General features: G+C 51.9%; 1 protein-coding gene across 1 annotated transcript in view; it reads right to left on the bottom strand.

The window, feature by feature from the left end:
* Nucleotides 1–2,386: 2,386 nt before the first annotated feature.
* The window catches only part of gpib (glucose-6-phosphate isomerase b), a 43,140-nt gene continuing 24,903 nt past the window's right edge, over nucleotides 2,387–20,623 (bottom strand). The window contains exons 9-18 of the mRNA XM_085991883.1: nucleotides 20,284–20,337; nucleotides 19,701–19,761; nucleotides 19,429–19,472; nucleotides 17,916–18,068; nucleotides 15,817–15,946; nucleotides 14,112–14,188; nucleotides 6,310–6,438; nucleotides 5,311–5,386; nucleotides 4,216–4,282; nucleotides 2,387–2,982 (exon numbers count right to left, since the gene is read on the bottom strand). Of these exons, the coding sequence (XP_085848009.1) occupies nucleotides 2,859–2,982; nucleotides 4,216–4,282; nucleotides 5,311–5,386; nucleotides 6,310–6,438; nucleotides 14,112–14,188; nucleotides 15,817–15,946; nucleotides 17,916–18,068; nucleotides 19,429–19,472; nucleotides 19,701–19,761; nucleotides 20,284–20,337 (915 nt within the window). The 3' untranslated portion in view covers nucleotides 2,387–2,858. The remainder of the gene's footprint in view (nucleotides 2,983–4,215; nucleotides 4,283–5,310; nucleotides 5,387–6,309; nucleotides 6,439–14,111; nucleotides 14,189–15,816; nucleotides 15,947–17,915; nucleotides 18,069–19,428; nucleotides 19,473–19,700; nucleotides 19,762–20,283; nucleotides 20,338–20,623) is intronic.

The following is a 20,623-nucleotide window of genomic DNA, read 5'->3' as shown; positions in this document are numbered from 1 at the left end:
TTTGGTTCTGTCTTCACAAAGGAGGACACAAATAACCTCCCAGAGATGCCGGGGAACATAGGGTCTAATGAGAGGGAGGAACTAAATTAAATCAGTATTTGTAGGGAAATGGTGTTAGGGAAATTGACGGGATTGAAGGCCGATAAATCCCCAGGGCCTGATAACCTACATCCTAGGGTACTTAAGGAAGTGGCCCTAGAAATAGTAGATGCATTGCCGGTCATCTTCCAAAATTCGATAGACTCTGGAACAGTACCCATGGATTGGAGGGTAGCTAATGTTACCCCACTATTCAAAAAAGGTGGTAGAGAGATAACGGGGAATTATAGACCGGTAAGCCTGACATCGGTAGTGGGGAAAATGCTACAGTCCATTATAAAAGATGTAATAGCAGAGCACTTGGAAAACAGTGACAAGATCGGACAAAGTCAACATGGATTTACAAAAGGTAAATCATGCTTGACTAATCTACTGGAATTTTTTGAGGATGTAACTGGTAGAATAGATAAGGGAGAACCAGTGGCTTTCGATAAGGTCCCGCATAAGAGATTAGCGTGTAAAGTTAAGGCACATGGGATTGGGGGTGAGGTACTGACTTGGATAGAGAACTGGTTGGCAGACAGGAAGCAAAGAGTTGGAATAAACGGGTCTTTTTCCAAGTGGCAGGCAGTGACTAGTGGGGTACCGCAGGGATCGGGCCTAGGACTCCAGCTATTCACAATATATATTAATGATCTAGACGAGGGAACTAGATGTAATATCTCCAAGTTTGCAGACGACACAAAGCTGGGTGGGCGTGTGTGCGGTGAGGAGGATGCCGAGAAACTCCAGTATGATTTGGACAGGTTGGGTGATTGGGCAGATGCAGTATAATGTGGATAAATGTGAGGTAATCCTCTTTGGTGTCAAAAGCAGGAAGGCAGATTATCAGTGGCAATAGATTGGGAGAAGGGGAAGTGCAACGAGACCTGGGTGTCCTTGTGCACCAGTCGCTGAAGGTAAGCATGCAGGTGCAGCAGGCGGTTAAGGCGGCAAATGGTATGTTGGCCTTCGTAACGAGAGGGTTCGAGTACAGGAGCAAGGATGTCTTGCTGCAGTTGTACAAGGCCTTGGTGAGACCGCACCTTCAGTATTGTATGCAGTTTTGGTCGCCTTATCTGAGGAAGGATGTTCTTTCCATGGAGGGAGCGCAGCGAAGATTCACCAGACTGTTACCTGGGATGGCAGGAATGACGTATGAGAAGAGATTGGTGTTGATTGGGCTTATACTCGCTGGAGTTCAGAAGAATGAGAGGGGATCTCATTGAAACTTATAAAATTCTAACAGGACTAGACAGACTAGATGCAGGAAGGATGTTCCTGATGGCGGGGGAGTCCAGAACCAGGGGTCATAGTCTAAGGATAAGGGGTAAGTCATTTAGGACTGAAATGAGGAGGAATTTCTTCACCCAGAGAGTGGTGAACCTGTGGAATTCTCTACCACAGAAGGCAGTTGAGGCCAATTCATTAAATATATTCAAGAAAGAGTTGGATATATTTCTTAAGGCTAAAGGGCTCAAGGGATATGGGGAGAAGGCAGGGACAGGGTACTGAATTTGGATGATCAGCCATGATCTCATTGAATGGTGGAGCAGGTTCGAGGGGCCGAATGGCCTACTCCTGCTCCTATCTTCTATGTTTCTGTAGTGTGGTGCCCAGGATTGGACACAATACTCCAGTTGGGGCCAAACCAGTGTTTTATACAAGTTCATCGTAGTTTCCACACTTCTGTACTCTATGCCTCTACTTATGAAGCCCAGGATTCTGTAAGCTTTAACCGCTTTCTCAACCTGCCCTGCCACCTTCAACGATTTGTGCACATATACCCCCAGGTCTCTCTGTTCATGCACCCCCTTTAGGATTGTACCATTTAGTTTATATTGTCTCTCCTCATTCTTTCTACCAAAATGTATCACTTCAGACTTTTCGGCGTCAAATTTCATCTGCCACGTGTCCGCCCATTTCACCAGCCTGTCTGTGTCTTCCTGAAGTCTATCATTCTCCTCCTCACTGTTCAATATACTTCCAAGTTTTATGTCATCTGCAACTGACTCCACTGTTCAGAGGCAAGTCCAGACAACAAGCGGCATCGCGACTTCACCAACCTTGCTTTTTGTGTCAGCTCAGTGGGTCGCACTCTCACCCCAGAGTCAGAAGGTCGTAGGTTCAAATCTCACTTCAGAGACGGAAGCACAAAATGCAGCCCAACACTCCCGGAGGGGCGGTGCCGAGGGAGCGCCGCGCTGTCGGAGGGGCGGTGCCGAGGGAGCGCCGCGCTGTCGGAGGGGCGGTGCCGAGGGAGCGCCGCGCTGTCGGGAAGGGGGAGGGTGAAGGAACCACAGAGAGATTTGTGATGAAGTTTTATTTTAAACTTGCTCCAGTTTCTAGATTTCCTTTGTGTGTGGAGGGTGCGAGACCCCGGCACTAAACCATAAAGAATACGAGCTACAGTGCACACACACCGAGACACAGACAGACAGATAGAGACACAGACAGTGACACACACACACACACACACACACGCGCGCACGCACGCACACGCACACGCACACACACAGATACTTGATGGCTGTAACTTCACTGACAGAATTACAGTCTGACTTTTAAACAGACGAGTCACTGGCGTCATTTACGACATCAAAAGGGATTCAGCCAGGACGCGGTGAAGTGACCTCGGGTGTTACGGAAAAGATAAAACAGTGGCGCACGCACAGTACAAAGCTCCCGTGAGTCACGCAGCTACGGTGCAGCTCCTACAAGAGGGATGTGATCTTGGCAGATCCAGTGCATCTCTCCTTTGGGTCAGGTAAGGTTGGAGTTCAGGCGCTGTTCTTCTTGATGAAGTTGATCAGCCCATTGGTGGAGCTATCGTGTGAGGTCGCAGGGTCAGAAGTGGCCAGTTCCGGCTCGATTGCCTTGGCCAGCTGTTTGCCCAGCTCCACTCTGCAATCAACCAGAGACCGTGAGACACAACATCACATCAAAAGAAAACTCTACACACAGGCTGCACCCTTCTCTCGAAACCCACTTTTCCCACCCCTTTCATTTCTCACCAGGTCTTAATAGGTTAAATTATGAGGACAGGTTGTGCAAACTATTTTTTTTTTTTTTTTTTTAAATTCATTCACGGGATGCGGGCGTCACTAGCAAGGCCAGTATTTATTGCCCAAACTTCAGTTACGTGGAGAAGCTGGGATTGTTCTCCTTCGAGCAGAGAAGGTTAAGGGGAGATTTAATAGAGGTGTTCAAAATTATGAAGGGTTTTGACAGATTAAATGAAGAGAAACGGTTTCCAGTGGCAGGAGGGTCAGTAACCAGAGGACACAGGTTTAAGGTGATTGGCAAAAGAACCAGAGGAGAGGGAGGGAATTAAAAAAAAAATTTTTTTCCCCCCAATATACACACAGCGAGTTGTTGTGATCTGGAATGCGCTGCCTGAAAGGGCAGTGGAAGCAGATTCAACAGTAACTTTCAAAAGGGAATTGGAGAAATACTTCAAGGAGAAAAATGTGCAGGGCTGTGGGGAAAGAGCAGGGGGGAGTGGGACTAATTGGAGAGCTCGTTCAAAGAGCCGGCACAGGCACGATGGGCCGAATGGCCTCCTCCTGTATGATTCTAACTAGGCTTGTGTTCCCTCGAGTATAGATGATTAAGGGGGGATCTAATTGAGGTGTTTAAGATGATTATAGGATTTGATAGGGTAGAGAAACTATTTCCTCTGGTGGGGGGAGTCCAGAACAAGGGGACAGAACTATAAAACTAGAGCCAGGCTGTTCAGGGGTGATGTTAGGAAGCACTTCTTCACACACAGGGTCGTGGAAATCTGGAACTCCCCCCACCCCCCCCAAAATGCTATCGAGACTGGGGGTCAATTGAACTTTACAAGATTGAGATTGATAGATTTTTGTTGGGTAAAGTTATTGAAGGATTTGGAGCAAAGGCTGCTGGATAGAGTCAGGAACAAATCAGCCATGGTCTCCGAGTGGCGGAACAGACTCGAGGGGCCGAATGGTTCTTGTGTTGAACTGAAAGAAAAGAACGAGGAATGAGGGATATTGTGATCTAGTCGGGTATATCGGCCTTTCCCCATTCACAGCAACTCCTGTCCTAAGTTGAGTTTCCATTCTCCCCCCGCCTCCCCCTCCCCCCAAACACGGAACAGGACCCGGTTCTCACCCCCACTGGTCGTAGCTGTTGACATCCCACATGACTCCTTGCACAAAGATCTTGTGTTCATACAGAGCTGCCGAAATAAGAGAGTAACGGCGTTAGAGCACAGCCCGTCCAGTAGTGACCTCCCCCAATAGGGATCCGCCCCCCACACGCAGTAGGGACAACCCCCCAACCACACCCAGTAGGGACCCCCCCCAACACACCCACACCCAGTAGGGAGCCCCCCCAACTGCACCCACACCCAGTAGGGACCCCCCCAAAACACCCACACCCAGTAGGAAGCCCCCCCAACCGCACCCAGTAGGGACCCCCCCAACACACCCACACCCAGTAGGGACCCCCCCAACACACCCACACCCAGTCGTGACCTCCCCCAATAGGGACCCGCCTCCCACACACAGTAGGGATAACCCCCCAACTGCACCCAATAGGGACCCCCCCCCCACACACACTGTTTTGAATGAAGGTGAAGATTCTCCGTACCCCGAGTCCCCGCTGAGCCTGGGCCAGGTGGACACTCATTACTCGGGGTCAATGCCACCCCCTCCCCCCGCCCGAGACAGGTCAGCGGGTAAATGCAGCGAGTGTCTGGAGCGGAGCCAGACTGGGTCCAGCATCTGGAGATTCCCCCCAATGTGTTGAGCTTGGGTTGGGGGTAAAAGGGGAGAGGGCAAGGACCGGGGCTATAAATAGCTTAACACCCCTTAACTAGGAAGAGTCGGGGAAATCAGCACTTTACATACAACAGTTCCCCCAATACATTAGACATTGAGACCCTAAATCTGACTATAGGAAAACTTAACACAAACCTCACGCCCACCCTGATGCCCAGTGACCCCACCCATATCTGACTTTTTTTTCCCCCCCCGAATTCCCAGGATGGGGCATCACTGGCAAGGCCAGCATTTATTGCCCATCCCTAGTTGCCCCTTGAGAAGGTGGTGGTGAGCCGCCTTCTTGAACCGCTGCAGTCCGTGTGGTGAAGGTGCTCCCACAGTGCTGTTAGGGAGGGAGTTCCAGGATTTTGACCCAGCGACGATGAAGGATCGACATTTGTACATGTTGCCCCCCCCCCCCTCAGTTAAAGGCTCCACTCACCGATCAAAACTCCCAGGATATACGGAGTCAGCTTCTTGAAGACAATTGAGTTGGTTGGTCGATTTCCCTCAAAGACCTGCGAGATTAACAAGAGAAATGGAAATATTTAATCTCCGGAGGCGAGGTGGGGCAGCCAAGAGATCAAGTCCCGATCACAGTGACCTCAGCTGTAAAGGGTGCCGGCGAGTGGTTCGCGGGGAGGGGGTTTGGGGGCGAGTGGTTCGCGGGGAGGGGGTTTGGGGGCGAGAGGTACAAAAAATAATTTAAAAGAATGTTGGCCTTTATCTTGAAGAGGGCTGGAATACAAAGAGATGCTTCAGCTGTACAGAGCCTTGGTTACAACCCACCTGGAGTCATGGGGTTCAGTTCTGGGCCCCGCACCTCGGGAAGGATATATTGGCCTCGGAGGGGTAGCAGCGCAGATTCACCAGAATGATACCGGGGATAAAAGGGTTAAATTACGAGGACAGGCTGCACAGACTAGGCTTGTATTTCCTCGAGTATAGAAGATTAAGGGGCGATCTAATCGAGGTGTTTAAGATAATTAAAGGAGTCGATAGGGTAGAGAGAGAAACTATTTCCTCTGGTGGGGGGAGTCCAGAACAAGGGGGCAGAACCTTAACATCAGAGCCAGGCTGTCCAGGGGTGATGTCAGGAAGCACTTCTTCACACACAGGGTGGTGGAAATCTGGAACTCTTCCCCCAGAAAGCTGTTGAGGCTGGGGGTCAATTGAAAATTTCACAACTGAGATTGATAGATTTTTGATGGGTAAGGGTGTTAAGGGTTATGGAACCAAGGCAGGTAGATGGAGTTAAGATACAGATCAGCCGCAAACTAATTGAATGGCGGAACAGGCTCGAGGGGCCAAATGGCCGCCTCCTGTTCCTATGAGAGAGACAAGAGAAACTGCAATTGCTCACTCTCGCTTGCTGTGCCACAGGTTGGTGTTGAATACGGAGGGGGCGAGACCAGACTGCATGGGATGAAGCCCAGCTTACCTTGTGAGGAACCAGCTTCTCCAGAGCCTCCCCACTCAGACCGCCAGACTTCAGCTCCTTGCGAGCCTCTTCCGCTGACTTCCCCTTCATCAGGGCCTCAGTCTGAGCCAGGAAGTTGGACAGGAGAATCTGAGCAAGAAAGTGACAAAGTTAGGGAGAAGACTTGCATTTCTATAGCGCCTATCTCAACTTCAGGACGTCCCAACTTTTTGAATTGTGGTCACTGTTGTAATGCAGGAAACACGGCAGTCAATTTACGCACAGCAAGCTCCCACAAACAGCAATGTGATAATGACCAGATAATCTGTTTTTAGTGATGTTCATTGAGGAACAAATATTGGCCCCAGACATCGGGGAGAACTCGAATAGTGCCATGGGATCTTTTACGTCCACCTGAGGGGACAGACGGGGCCTCGGTTTAACGTCTCATTTGAAAGACGGCACCTCCGACAGTGCAGCACTCCCTCAGTACTGCCCCTCCGATAGTGCAGTGCTCCCACAGTACTGCCCCTCTGACAGTACAGTACTGAGGGAGCGGCGCACTGTCAGCCTAGATATTTCTGCTCAAGTCTCTGGAGCGGGACTTGAACCCACAACCTTCTGACTCAGAGGCGAGAGTGCTGCCCACTGAGCCACGGCTGACACCGTGATGGAGTCTAAAGCAACGGCGAACTGGGAAAAACACTCCCCCGACTGATAGTCGGGGCAAGTGAACTGGATCAAGAAACAACAAACAGGAATCTGTGCAAGGGGATTGAACACGCATGGCTCGGTGCTCCCTTAAAGGAAGTTACAGGAACTGCTCAGCAAGCACTATCCACCAGAAGGAGCCAGCGTCACAGTTCCCCCAACTTTCACTATCTATCTATCTATATATATAAAAAAGTGTCTGTCTGTCTGTCTAAAGTTATAGAGCGTACCTGCACATATGTTATATCAAAAGAAAGCTGATGATCAGGGGAGTGTCATAGGCATATTTACTTTTTGGTCAGACAAAAAATGTTCGGACAGTATACAAAAAACGTTCAAAAATCCGCTCATTAGCGGTTGACCAATCCTACCGCTCATTAGCGTTGAGTGACGTGATGGTTGACCAATCGGTGCGTCACGGGCGGGACCTAATCCTGCAGCCTCCCGAAATGTTACTGCCATTTTTTCCCCTGCTTTTACCAGCTGCGGCGGCCCGCCGGAGCGGGAGGTGAGTTGGGGTCACTCGGGCCGGGCCTGACAACCGCTCGGCCCGAGACACAGAGCGGGGGAACGGCAGCAGGCGGCCGTCAACCGCTCGGCCCGAGACACAGAGCGGGGGAGCGGCAGTGGGCGGCCGTCAACCGCGCGGCCCTCTAAACTGCCCTGGCAACGCCGGGCCCCCCCAGCTAGTGTTGAATAAAAAAGTTGCAACGGCAACTCTGACTGTTCCCAAAACTCTTCACATGCAAATTTTTCCCCTTCAAGTATTTTATCCACTTCCCTTTTGAAAGCTACTTTTGAATCTGCTTCAGGCAGCGCATTCCAGATTGATGTGCCTCAATAATTCCGAGACTCGAAGGTAGCAGAACAAAACAAGGCTTTTATTAACTTAGAACGAAACACGTAAGCGAGAGAGATGTCGTCCTTCTGGAGATTGGGGCTAGACTGAAGCTAGCTTACAAACGGGGCCAGGTATGGGCGGAGCCCTACACACAGCACATTCCAGTATACAATACAGCACATTCCAGTACACAATACAATGAGGTCTGGGGGAAGGGAAATGACACTGAAACCGATCTCAGTCACAGGCAGTGATGAATGGAAATATTTCATCACATTCACCCCTTCTATAGATTTAGTCTGTTCGGGGGTTTGATAGTCCTCTGCGACCGACGTGGCTGTTGTGGTGCCGCGGGTGTCGGCTGGGTGTCCCCGGTAGCCTCCTGGGTCTCTGCCGGGGGTGCCGCCAGGGTTGTTGAAGGGGTAGTTGGTGGGGGTGCCGTTGGTCGGTGTTCTTCCGGGGGTGATGAAAGAGTAGTGGGTGGGTAAGAGTTGCTGTGATCGTCGTTGCCGCTATTGCTGTGGTTGTTGTTGATGCCGGCTGGGGCGACGTCTTTTATGGACACGGTGTCCTCCCTTCCGTCGGCGTGCCGGACATATGCGTATTGGGGGTTGGCGTGGAGTAGGTGTACTGGCTCCACGAAAGGGTCCGTCTTGTGGCCCCTCACATGCCTTCGCATGAGTACTGGACCTGGGGTGGAGAGCCATGACGGCATGGATACGCCCGAGGTGGATTTCCGGGGAAAGACAAACATTCGTTCATGAGGCGTGGTATTAGTGGCCGTACACGATAGCGACCGTATCGAATGGAGCACATCCGAGAGGACTTCCTGCCAGCGGGAGATAGGGAGGCCCTTGGTCCTTAGAGCTAGAGTGACTGCTTTCCATACTGTCCCGTTCTCTCGCTCCACTTGGCCGTTACCCCGGGGTTTGTAGCTGGTGGTACGGCTCGGCCGTTACCCCGGGGGTTGTAGCTGGTGGTACGGCTCGTGGCGATCCCCCTGGACAGCATGTACTGGCGTAGCTCTTCACTCATGAAGGACGCCCCCCTATCCGTATGGATGTAGCTCGGCATACCGAACAGGCAGAACAGGCTGTTGAGGCATTTAATGACCGTGGCGCTGGTCATGTCTGGGCAGGGGAAGGCGAATGGGAACCGGGAGTATTCGTCCACAATGTTCAGGAAGTAAACATTGCGGTCGACGGACGGGAGGGGGCCCTTGAAATCTAAGCTGAGCCGCTCAAAGGGCCGTGTAGCTTTGATTAAGTGGGCTCTATCTGGGCGGTAGAACCGAGGCTTGCACTCAGCGCAAGTGCGGCAGTTCCTGGTCAGGGACCGAACTTCCTCAATCGAGTAGGGTAAGTTACGGGACTTTATGAAGTGGAACAGCCGCGTGACCCCTGGGTGGCAGAGGTCGTTGTGGAGGGTCTGTAGCCGATCCCCGGTGGCGCTGGCACACATCCCTCGTGAGAGGGCGTCAGGGGATTCGTTAAGGGCCCCTGGCCGGTAAATGATGTCGTACTCGAAGGTGGAGAGCTCGATCCGCCACCTAAGAATCTTATCATTTTTAATCTTCCCCCTCTGTTTATTATTGAACATAAACGCTACCGACCGCTGGTCGGTAAGTAGGGTGAAGCGTTTGCCGGCTAGGTAGTGGCGCCAGTGGCGCACTGCCTCCACGATGGCTTGGGCCTCCTTTTCCACGGAGGAGTGTCTGATCTCGGGCCCTTGGAGGGTCCTCGAGAAGAAAGCTACGGGCCGCCCCGCCTGGTTGAGGGTGGCCGCCAAGGCGAAGTCAGACGCATCACTTTCCACTTGAAATGGAGTGTTCTCGTCCACTGCCTGTAGCGTGGCCCGCTCAATATCCTGCTTAATGCTTTTGAAGGCGGCGTGGGCCTCAGCAGAGAGCGGGAAAGAGGATGCTTTCAAGAGGGGGTGGGCTTTGTCAGAGTAGTTGGGGACCCATTGGGAATAATAAGAAAATAACCCCAGGCATCTTTTCAGGGCTTTGGGAGTGTTGGGCAGGGGCAGCTCCCGTAGGGGGCGCAATCGGTCGGGGTCTGGTCCGATTTCCCCATTCTCCACCACACTGCCTAGTATGCAGAGGCGCGTGGTGTTGTAAACGCACTTGTCCTCGTTGTAGGTGAGGTTGAGTTTTTGTGCGGTTTTCAAGAACCTCTCGAGGTTCGAGTCGTGATCCTGCTGGTTGTGACCGCAGATGGTGACGTTGTCGAGGTAGGGGAAGGTTGCCTGCAAGTGGTGGTCATCGACCATGCGGTCCATCTCCCTCTGGAAGACCGAGACCCCATTTGTCACCCCAAAGGGGACTCTGAGGAATTGGTAGAGGCGTCCGTTCGCCTCGAAGGCGGTGTACGGGCGGTCCTCTGGTCTGATAGGGAGCTGGTGGTACGCTGACTTGAGGTCGATGGTGGAGAACACCCGGTATTGGGCGATTTGGTTCACCATTTCTGATATGCGGGGTAGCGGGTAGGCGTCTAGTAGGGTGTACCTGCTGATCGTTTGACTATAGTCGATCACCATCCGTTTCTTCTCGCTACCCCTTACCACTACCACTTGGGCGCGCCACGGGCTGTTGCTGCGTTCAATAATGCGCTCTTTCAGGAGCCTGTCTACCTCGGTCGCGATAAACCGCCTGTCCTCCCAGCTGTACCTCCTGCTTTTGGTCGCTATTGGCCGGCAGTTAGGGGTAAGGTTCGCGAATAGCGAAGGCGGCTTTACCTTCAGGGTAGCCAGACCGCACACTGTGAGGGGCGGCTGGGACCCACCGTACTTGAGCGTGATGCTTTGGTGGTTGCACTGGAAATCCAGGCCCAAGATCACGCTCGCACATAGGTTCTTCATGATTAATACTTTAAAATGATCATATACAGTTCCGTTAACGCACAATTGTACCGTGCAGTAACCCAGAATGGTCGATGTCTGGGTTTTGTCAGCCATAGAGATGGTACCCTGAGTAGGGACCACCTTTAGGGAGAGTTGTTGTGCCAGTTCTGGGTGGATAAAGCTCTCCGTGCTTCCACTGTCAATTAAGCATTTAACCCGGCACCCGTTTACCTCGATGTCCACCATTGATCTGGATAGCGGGTGCGGCCTGGTCTGGTCCACTGTGACCGATGCCACTGTAGGGCCCTGATCGATACAAGATGGCGTCCACGCTGTCTGCTCACAAGATGGCAGACCCCACGAGGTCGGGCAAGATGGCGTCCAAGATGGCCGCTCCCACGGCGCACACGCGGCAGTGGCGGGTTTTCCGGCGGGGTTCCCTCTGCACACCTTCCCGAAGTGCCCCTTCTTACCGCACTTAAAGCAGGTGGTGCCTTTCGCCGGGCACAGGTTTCTGGTGTGCTTTGGCTGCCCGCAGAAGTAGCAGTTGGGTCCCTGACGCGTCGCGGCTGTCGTAGGGCTTCTGGGGGGAGAGCGGGGCCCAGCCGGTGTCGGGCTGTCGGGCGGGGAAGATGCCTTCCAAGATGGCGGCGCCCTCGGTGCACACGTGGGCTGAAGAGTAGGCGTCCGAGTTTCTCTGGGCCACATCCAGGGATCGCGCGGTGTCCGCAGCCTGTTTCAGGTCCAACCCCGTTTTTTCCAGCAGTCTTTGCCGGATGTAAGTGGAGCTGAGGCCTGTGATGAAGGCATCGCGAACAAGCTCGTCAGTGTACACTGCGGCTTTTACATCTCGGCACTTGCAGTCTTTGCCAAGCATTTTCAGGGTGCTTAGGAACTCCTCCACCGATTCCCCAGGTCGCTGTGCGCGGGTGGCGAGCAGGTGCCTAGCATACACCTCATTCGTAGGCTGCTAGTAATGCACCTTTAAGATGTCGCAGGCGGCCAGGTACGTCTCGGCGTCTTGGATGAGGGGGTAAACCCGGTGGCTTACCCAATTCCGCAGAATTCCGAGTCTCATCCTTGCAGCGTCCGTAGCGTCTTTGACGGCTGCGGAATTGTCCAGGAAGAATTCCATACACTCAAACCAGTGTCCGAAGCGTGCTGATGTGTCCGGAGCATGTTGATCCAAATCCAAACGTTCGGGTTTCAGGAGTTGATCCATAGTGTTGAAAAAATAAGTTAATAAAATTGATGTGCCTCAATAATTCCGAGACTCGAAGGTAGCAGAACAAAACAAGGCTTTTATTAACTTAGAACGAAACACGTAAGCGAGAGAGATGTCGTCCTTCTGGAGATTGGGGCTAGACTGAAGCTAGCTTACAAACGGGGCCAGGTATGGGCGGAGCCCTACACACAGCACATTCCAGTACACAATACAATGAGGTCTGGGGGAAGGGAAATGACACTGAAACCGATCTCAGTCACAGGCAGTGATGAATGGAAATATTTCATCACACAGATCATAACAACTCACTGCGTAATTAAAATTTCCCGATCTCCCCTCTGGTTCTTTTGTCAATTATGGTAAATCTGTGTCCTCTGGTTACCGGCCCTCCTGCCACTGGAAAGTTTCTCCTTATTTACTCGATCAAAACCCTTCATAATTTTGAACACCTCTATTAAATCTCCCCTTAACCTTCTCTGCTCCAGATCAGCTATGCTCTCATTAAATGGTGGAACAGGCTCGAGGGGCCGAATGGCCTCCGCCTGCTCTTATGTTCCAAGGAGAATAATCCCAGCTTCTCCAGTCTCTCCACAGGTGAGCTCGTGCTCATGTCGGAGTGCCGGGCAATGTTCCCTTTGCAGCTGCTCGCCGGCTTTTAAATAGGGAAAAACAGCGCACGCGCGGTATTTTGAATGGGCCGACAGCCCCTTAAAGGGGCCACGCAATCAAAAGAATGAACGGAAACAGTGGTGCCCAGATGTGTAAATAAACTTGTAGCAGGACCAGTGACAAACAGTTTCAGTTTGCCTTCATGGGATCCTCCTGGTGCTTTGAAGGCCGTACAATAATGTTGACACAGGCTGTAACTACCAAACAAATTCAACAGCGAGAGAGGTTGTTTCCCCTGGCTGGAGAGTCTAGAACTAGGAGGCACAGTCTCAGGATAAGGGGCCGGCCATTTAAGACTGACAATGAGGAGGAATTTCTTCACTCGGAGGGTTGTGAATCTTTGGAATTCTCCACCCCAGAGGGCTGTGGATGCTGAATCGTTGAGTATATTCAAGGCAGAGATCGACAGATTTTTGGACTCTTGGGGAATCAAGGGATATGGGGATCGGGCGGGAAAGTGGAGTTGAGGTCGAAGATCAGCCATGATCTTATTGAATGGCAGAACAGGCTCGAGGGGCCGTATGGCCTCCTGCTCCTATTGCTTATGTTCATCTTTAACAAGAAAACAGCAGCAGTTACAGTTCCCTAGGTTTATCCAGCTCCTCAGGTAGTAGAACCACAAGTAATAATCTTACATAGTAAGTTTTATCTTTCCCTCACGGTCAATGGAAACTACCTGGCCTGACCAGTCCACAGTTTAAATAAGACAGGTTGTTTCTTCGGCAGCACCTCCCAAACCCGCAACCTCTACCACCTAGAAGGACAAGGGCAGCAGGCGCAGGGGAACACCACCACCTCCAAGTCACACACCATCATGACTTGGAAGTATATCGGCCGACCCGTCATCATCACTGGGTCAAAATCCTAGAACTCCCTCCCTAACAGCGCTGTGGGAGCACCTTCACCACAGGGACTGCAGCGGTTCAAGGTGGCGGCTCACCACCACCTTCTCAAGGGCAACTGGGGATGGGCAATAAATGCTGGCCTTGCCAGCGATGCCCACACCCCATAAACAAATAAATACTTTTAATTTAAAAAAAGCTTCCAATCAAAAACTCATTTGAACAAATCCCATAAGGGGTTTGTATTTAAATTGAACAAGTTGGCCCCTCCCTTGGACGTCAGGTACAAAAGGACCAAAATCTGTAATAAACGCGTCGAGGTAAGCTAGGATGTGATTTCTGTGGGTGAAGCTGGTTTTTAACCTCTTAAATACAGCGTTAAAGACATACACCGAGCTCAACAGACCAACATGCTTCATTTTTGAGTCGGTCAGAACAACTGGATTCGCAGAATAAAAATCAAGGCCAATTTTGGGATTCATGTGTTATTTTTGGCCTCAGTCTCTAATGAACTCCGCCCACCAACATTCCCTCTAAGCTGCGCAGCCCGCGACCGGCTTTTCAGGGTTAAATTTCAGGCGTGCATGAAACTGTGAATAGGGAATCCTTAAAGGGGCCGCTCACCCAAAAAATAAAAAAGGGACAACATTGCCTTCCACACCATCACAGCAGCCAATCAATGCTCTCGTACCTTGTGATGCAGTCCGTTGCGGATTGGGTTCTGGGTCTGGACGGGGATGAGAAAGTCGGCGGGAATCATCCGGGTTCCTGAGGGGGAGACACACGGTCGGACGTGGTGGTGAGGTCAGAACGGTCACTGAGCACAGACTCCGCATTAAACAAACCCCGACACACAAACCAATCATCACAGCCTGCTTCAAGGAGGGAAAATTTATCGTCGCCCCCCCAATTATTATCCCCCTGCCACCTCACCCCGCCCCACCTTTCCTGATTTACTTGCTGGGGTGCAGTTTTAAGAGTGTTGCGAGAACAGTTAAGAAGCAAATTACATTTCTGTAGCGCCTTTTACATCCTCGGGAATTCCCAGAGTGCTTCACATCCAACAACAACTTGCATTTATATAGCACCTTTAATGTAGTAGAACGTCCCAAGGTGCTTCACAGGAGCAATTATCAAACAAACTTTGACACTGAGCCACATAGAGATATTAGGCCAAGAAAGAGGTGGATTTTAAAGGAGCATCTTAAAGGAGGAAAGCGAGAGAGGTGGAGAGCTTTAGGGAGGGAATTCCAGAGCTTGGGGCCCAGGCAGCTGAAGGCACGGCCGCCAATGGTGGAGCGACGGAAATCGGGGATGCTCAAGAGGCCAGAATTGGAGGAGCGCAGAGATCTCGGAGGGTTGTGGGGCTGGAGGAGGTTACAGAGATAGGGAGAGGGCGAGGCCATGGAGGGATTTGAAAACAAGGATGAGAATTTTAAAATTAAAATGAATCCAACGAATTGCCATTGAAGGGCAGTCACTGTTGTTAGAGCCGGCAATTAGCACACAGCAAGATCCCGCAGGAAAACAAACGAGCGATTGAGAAGAGAAGCTATTATTGGTGCCGATTTCTCCGCTGCCGTGTCCACGTAACCCCAAGATCAGTTAACTCCGCACAGCCCGGGGATCGACCCAGGGACCTTCCTACTGGCTCCGCAACTCACCGGACAAACCCCAAAGAGCCATCGGCACGGAGCCCTCATTAACCCTTCGAATGCCAGCATGGTGGGCGGAAGAACTGAAACATCTACATCTACACTCTGCCCCACAGAAAGGCAGGAGCACAGCCTCCCCAGCAGACCTTGGACCACACCAAAGACCCATGGAACCCGAACCCCAGCATCAGTCAGTGCCTGCAGGAGAGGGGGAAACCGCGGATAAAACCGCGGATAAAACCTGGACATTTCATAGAACGATACAGCACAGGAGGAGGCCACTCGGCCCATCGTGCCTGCTCTTTGAACGAGCTCTCCAATTAGTCCCACTCCCCCGCTCTTTCCCCACAGCCCTGCAAACTTTCCCCTTCAAGTATTTATCCAATTCCCTTTTGAAAGTTACTATTGAATCTGCTTCCACCGCCCTTTCAGGCAGCGCGTTCCAGATCACAACAACTCGCTGCATAAAAAACATTCTCCTCATCTTCCCTCTGGTTCTTTTGCCGATTATCTTCAATCTGTGTCCTCTGGTTACCGACCCTCCTGCCACCGGAAACAGTTTCTCTTTATTTACTCTTTCTCTTCCCCTCTCTTCTCTCCCCATATCTATCTCTCTCTCTCGCTCTGTCTCATCTTTCTTTCCCCCCCTCCCCCCATGGTACAGTTCCTGGGGCTGGGCTGGGTTCGGTTCCTTATCTGATGAAGATACGCCAGCTTCCTGGTGTCAGTGTTGAGACTCACCCTGGTGTATCAGCTGGTAGAAGGCATGCTGCCCATTGGTGCCAGGCTCGCCCCACACGATGGGGCCGGTGTTGTAGTCCACCCGCGTCCCTTTGCTGGTGATGTACTTGCCGTTGGATTCCATGTCCCCCTGGAAAATCGAGAGGGGGAGGGAGGGTGGGTTAGCCGATCGCTCAACTCTCCATCGCTGAGGCAGGAACAACAACAACAACTTGGGTTTATAGAGCGCTACACACGTAGAGACATTGTGGCTCCGACCACTCCCTGGGGTAAGACACGGTATTGCCGATGCCCCCCTGCTCTGTGACTTACGCCATCCATCAACGCTGCTAAAACTGCCTCAGAGCGGCTCCATGCCAACCAACCCCTACCTGACCTCCTCCCTATTGGGCTACAGCCCTGTCAATCAAACAAGAACATAAGAATTAGGAGCAGGAGTCGGCCATTTGACCCCTCGAGCCTGCTCCGCCATTCAATAAGATCATGACTGATAATTGACCTCAACTCCACTTTCCCACCCGATCCCCGTATCCCTCGATTCCCTGAGAGTCCAAAAATCTGAAGGATGTCTTGCTGCAGTTGTACAGGGCCTTGGCGAGACCACACCTTGAGTATTGTGTGCAGTTTTGGTCACCTTATCTGAGGAAGGATTTTCTTGCCATGGACGGAGTTCAGCAAAGATTCACCAGGCTGATACCTGGGATGGCAGGAATGACGTATGAGGAGAGATTGGGTCGATTGGGCTTGTACTCGCTGGAGTTTAGAAGAATGAGAGGGGATCTCATTGAAACTTATAAAATGCTAACAGGACTGGACAGACTGGATGCAGGAAGGATGTTCCCGATGGCGGGGGAGTCCAGAACCAGGGGTCATAGTCTAAGGATAAGGGGTAAGCCATTTAGGACTGAGATGAGGAGGAATTTCTTCACCCAGAGGGATCAAGGGATATGGGGAGAAGGCAGGGACCGGGTACTGAATTTGGATGATCAGCCATGATCTCATTGAATGGCGGAGCAGGCTCGAGGGGCCGAATGGCCTACTCCTGCTCCTATCTTCTATGTTTCTATCTATGTATCGACCTCTGTCTTGAATATACTCGGTGACTGAGCCTCCACAGCCCCCTGGTGTAGAGAATTCCCAAGATTCACAACCCTGAGTGAGGAAATTCCTTCTCATCTCAGACTTATTGATTGACCCCTTATCCCGAGACTGTGACCCCTGGTTCTAGTCTCTCCAGTCAGGGGAAACAACCTCTCAGCATCGACCCTGTCAAGTAAATGCCAGCCTTGCCAGCGACACCTACATCCAGAGAATGAAATCTAAAGGAAGTCTGGGATCTTCAGGGCTCCGCTAGTCCGTGGGTAAAGAAAGACTCGAAGGAATAAAGAACATGGTAACTTGTCCCCGAGCTCACCAGCTAGCCTGTGGGTCCCGGCCAGCAGCCCTCAGCTCACTGACCGACATTGGCCCCTGATCTGGCAATGCTTCGATTTTAAAATTCCCATCCTGGTTTTCAAATCCCTCCACCTCAGTCCTAAATGGCCGACCCCTTATACTGACCCCAAAAATTAGATTGGGCACCAATGACATTGCTCAAAAAGGGACATATCATTCTGTAGAGCGAGGGATGAAAGTCGTCTCCTTTGCAAGGACCAGTGCTGGTTTAGTCTGATGTACATGTACTGACCCACCCCCACACCCTCCCCTCCCCAATATCTCCCACCCTCAACAGGAAATATTCATCCAGAAACCCCCACACGTTACAAAACCGCCACCAGTATTCACGAGGCACCGGAAAAAATGCATGGAAATCAGTTGAATTATTGCTAACGAATAATTGCCCTTCAGCCAGCACAGTGTAGTCTAGACTCGGAGTGCAGACTCAACGACAGACGCAGATCCTCGCGGGTGACACTTAGCGCCAGAGGCACCGGGCGGCAAGTCACGGTGAGGCTCGACTCGCCTCGCCAAATCTGCCGGATGGCAGGCCAGAGCGAAACCGAGAGTGGGGAGAAACCAGACCGAGGAATTCACCAAACAGCCTCAAACCAAAGGGGCAGACAGACAGAGAGAGAGTTTGCTAGAAAGTTCCATGGTACCTGTTGGAAGTATGCAGCAAAGCGGTGCATGTACTGATCGTAGGGCAGGAGCGCGTGGGTCTCCACATTGTAGAAGTTGACATACCAAATGCCCAGCAGAGCAAGCAGGACGGGAGCGTTCTGTTCCAGCGGCGTGCAGTGGAAGTGGTGATCCTTTAAAATGAGAGAGAGACCGTGAGCAGAGTCAGACAACAACGACTTGCATTTATATAGCACCTTTAACGTAGTAAAACGTCCCAAGGCGCTGCACAGGAGAGTAAATCAGACAAAATTTGACACCGAGACACATGTGGAGATATTAGGCCAGGTGACCAAAGGTTTGGTCAAAGAGGTCGGTTTTAAGGAGCATCTTAAAGGAGGAGAGAGGGGCGGAGGGGTTTAGGGAGGGAATTTCAGAGCTCGGGGCCCAGGCAGCTGAAGGCACGGCCACCAATGTGGAGTGATTAAAATCGGGGATGCTCAAGAGGCCGGAATTGGAGGAGCGCAGAGATCTCGGGGGGTTGTGGGGCTGGAGGAGATTACAGAGATAGGGAGGGGTGAGGCCATGGAGGGATTTGAAAACAAGGATGAGAATTTTAAAATCGAGGTGTTGCCAGACCAGAGACCTATGATGAGAGATTGTGTAGATTGGGCCGATACTCTCTGGAGTTTAGAAGAATGAGAGGTGATCTCATTGAAACATACAAGATTCTGAGGGGGATTGACAGGGTCGATGCTGAGAGGATGTTTCCCCTGGCTGGAGAGTCTAGAACCAGGGGGCATAGTCTCAGGATAAGGGGTGGGCCATTTAAGACTGAGATGAGGAGGAATTTCTTCACTCAGAGGGTTGTGAATCTTTGGAATTCTCTGCCCCAGAGGGCTGTGGATGCTGAGTCTTTGAGAATATTCAAGGCTGAGATCGATAGATTTTTGGACTCTAGGGGAATTAAGGGATATGGAGATTGGACAGGAAAGTGGAGTTGAGGTCATGATCTTATTGAATGGCGGAGCAGGCTTGAGGGGCCGTGTGGCGGAGCAGGCTCGAGGGGCCGTGTGGCGGAGCAGGCTCGAGGGGCCGTGTGGCGGAGCAGGCTCGAGGGGCCGTGTGGCGGAGCAGGCTCGAGGGGCCGTGTGGCGGAGCAGGCTCGAGGGGCCGAATGTAGTTATGTACTGCCCATCCCTAGTTGCCCGGAGAATGCGTCACCTTCTTGAACCGCTGCAGTTCTCAACTCTCGAACGGTTTGATAGAACGGAATGGCTCACTGGACCACTTCAGAGTCAAGCACTGACCATCAAACCCTCCCGCAGTATAGCACTGACCCCCATTGGCTGGTGTAAAGGTGGTTACGGCCCATGGTAGGAGCGTTCATGTTGCGGCCTGTCAGACTGTTAATCAGGCTGCGAATCCTCCCACTGCTTCACACTGTCCTCCGGGGGAAGAGGGTGAAGATACGATAGCGAGAGACGGCAGCGTGAGGAGGGGGGTGGGGATTGAGAATCAAACACTGCTGCCTGTCCAGCCCGCGTCACTCACCATCCAGTGCGCTCCCTTCAACAGCTGCTCAAAGTTCTCAAATCCTGAAAGAGAGAAACAAGCGGTTACTGCCGGACTGGGGCCTCGGCCTCCATAGCTGGGAGGAGAAGAGGAGGAAATGGGGAAGATATTTGAGGGCGAGGTTGGGGGAAATAAAAGGAAAATAAATTTCAGTCTAATTACGCCTTGGCTTCAAGGTCAGCGCCACGAACAGTGCCAGTCGTGTTAAAGGTCAAGGCCCTTGGCCTTGTCTAAGCCCGAGTGATACGTACCCACGTGGAGAGCGATGGAGAGCCCGATGGCCGACCAGAGAGAGTAACGTCCTCCGACCCACTGCAGACAAGAGAGGAGTAAACGTTAGAGACCGAGACACCTGCACACACTGCCCGAGGCCCATCCCCATCACCCCGCCCGGCTCCTTCTCCCTACCCCCACCCCACCATTGCCCATGGAACCTGTCCCACAGCGAGAGGGAGGGGGCGCGCAAGGGAGAGCGATTCAACTATCTGAAGTAGCCCAATTGTTCAGCTACAGAACAGACGACAGGGAACAGAGCCTGCACCGTCACAGGCCCTGTCTCAATGAACCGTGCACTTTCAGGAAAGGTCACAGACTGAAATAACCCTCTCTTCCAGCAACCGGAGACCACTTGCCAGTCCTCAGCAGCTGCCGCCGGGCTCCTTCACCAGCGACAACTTGTTATTTTTAGTCTCGACCCAGTAACATTAATCCCTTCCCCCGGATTAGATTCACAAACTGGGAGAGGCGGTCGGTCGTGAAGTTTACAAGGACCTGAATCAGCAAAGGCGTGTACGAGTGGGGAGAGGCAGGTCAGACCTGGTTCCATGTACTTACATCCCAGAATTCAAACATGTTGTTAGGGTCGATCCCGAAAGCTTCCACTTTGGGCTGTAAAGAGTCAGAGAGCAAAGGCTCAATTAAAAACAGCCGGCGATCATCACACACAAACACACGAGCGCACACCAAGCGATGGGACTCGGCCAAAGCAGGCTAACTCCAGCCCTGCTCTTTCAAAAAAATAATTCTGGGGATGTGGGCGTCGCTGGCAAGGCCAGCATTTATTGCCCATCCCTAATTGCCCCTTGAGAAGGTGGTGGTGAGCCGCCTTCTTGAACCGCTGCAGTCCGTGTGGTGAAGGTGCTCCCACAGTGCTGTTAGGGAGGGAGTTCCAGGA

Source organism: Somniosus microcephalus, chromosome 6 (genome assembly GCF_052327205.1).
Source record: "Somniosus microcephalus isolate GS21.2 chromosome 6, FLI_Smic_1.0, whole genome shotgun sequence".
NCBI lineage: Eukaryota > Metazoa > Chordata > Chondrichthyes > Squaliformes > Somniosidae > Somniosus > Somniosus microcephalus.
Note: the sequence above shows the minus strand (reverse complement) of the source record. Positions and strands in the feature narration are given on the sequence as shown.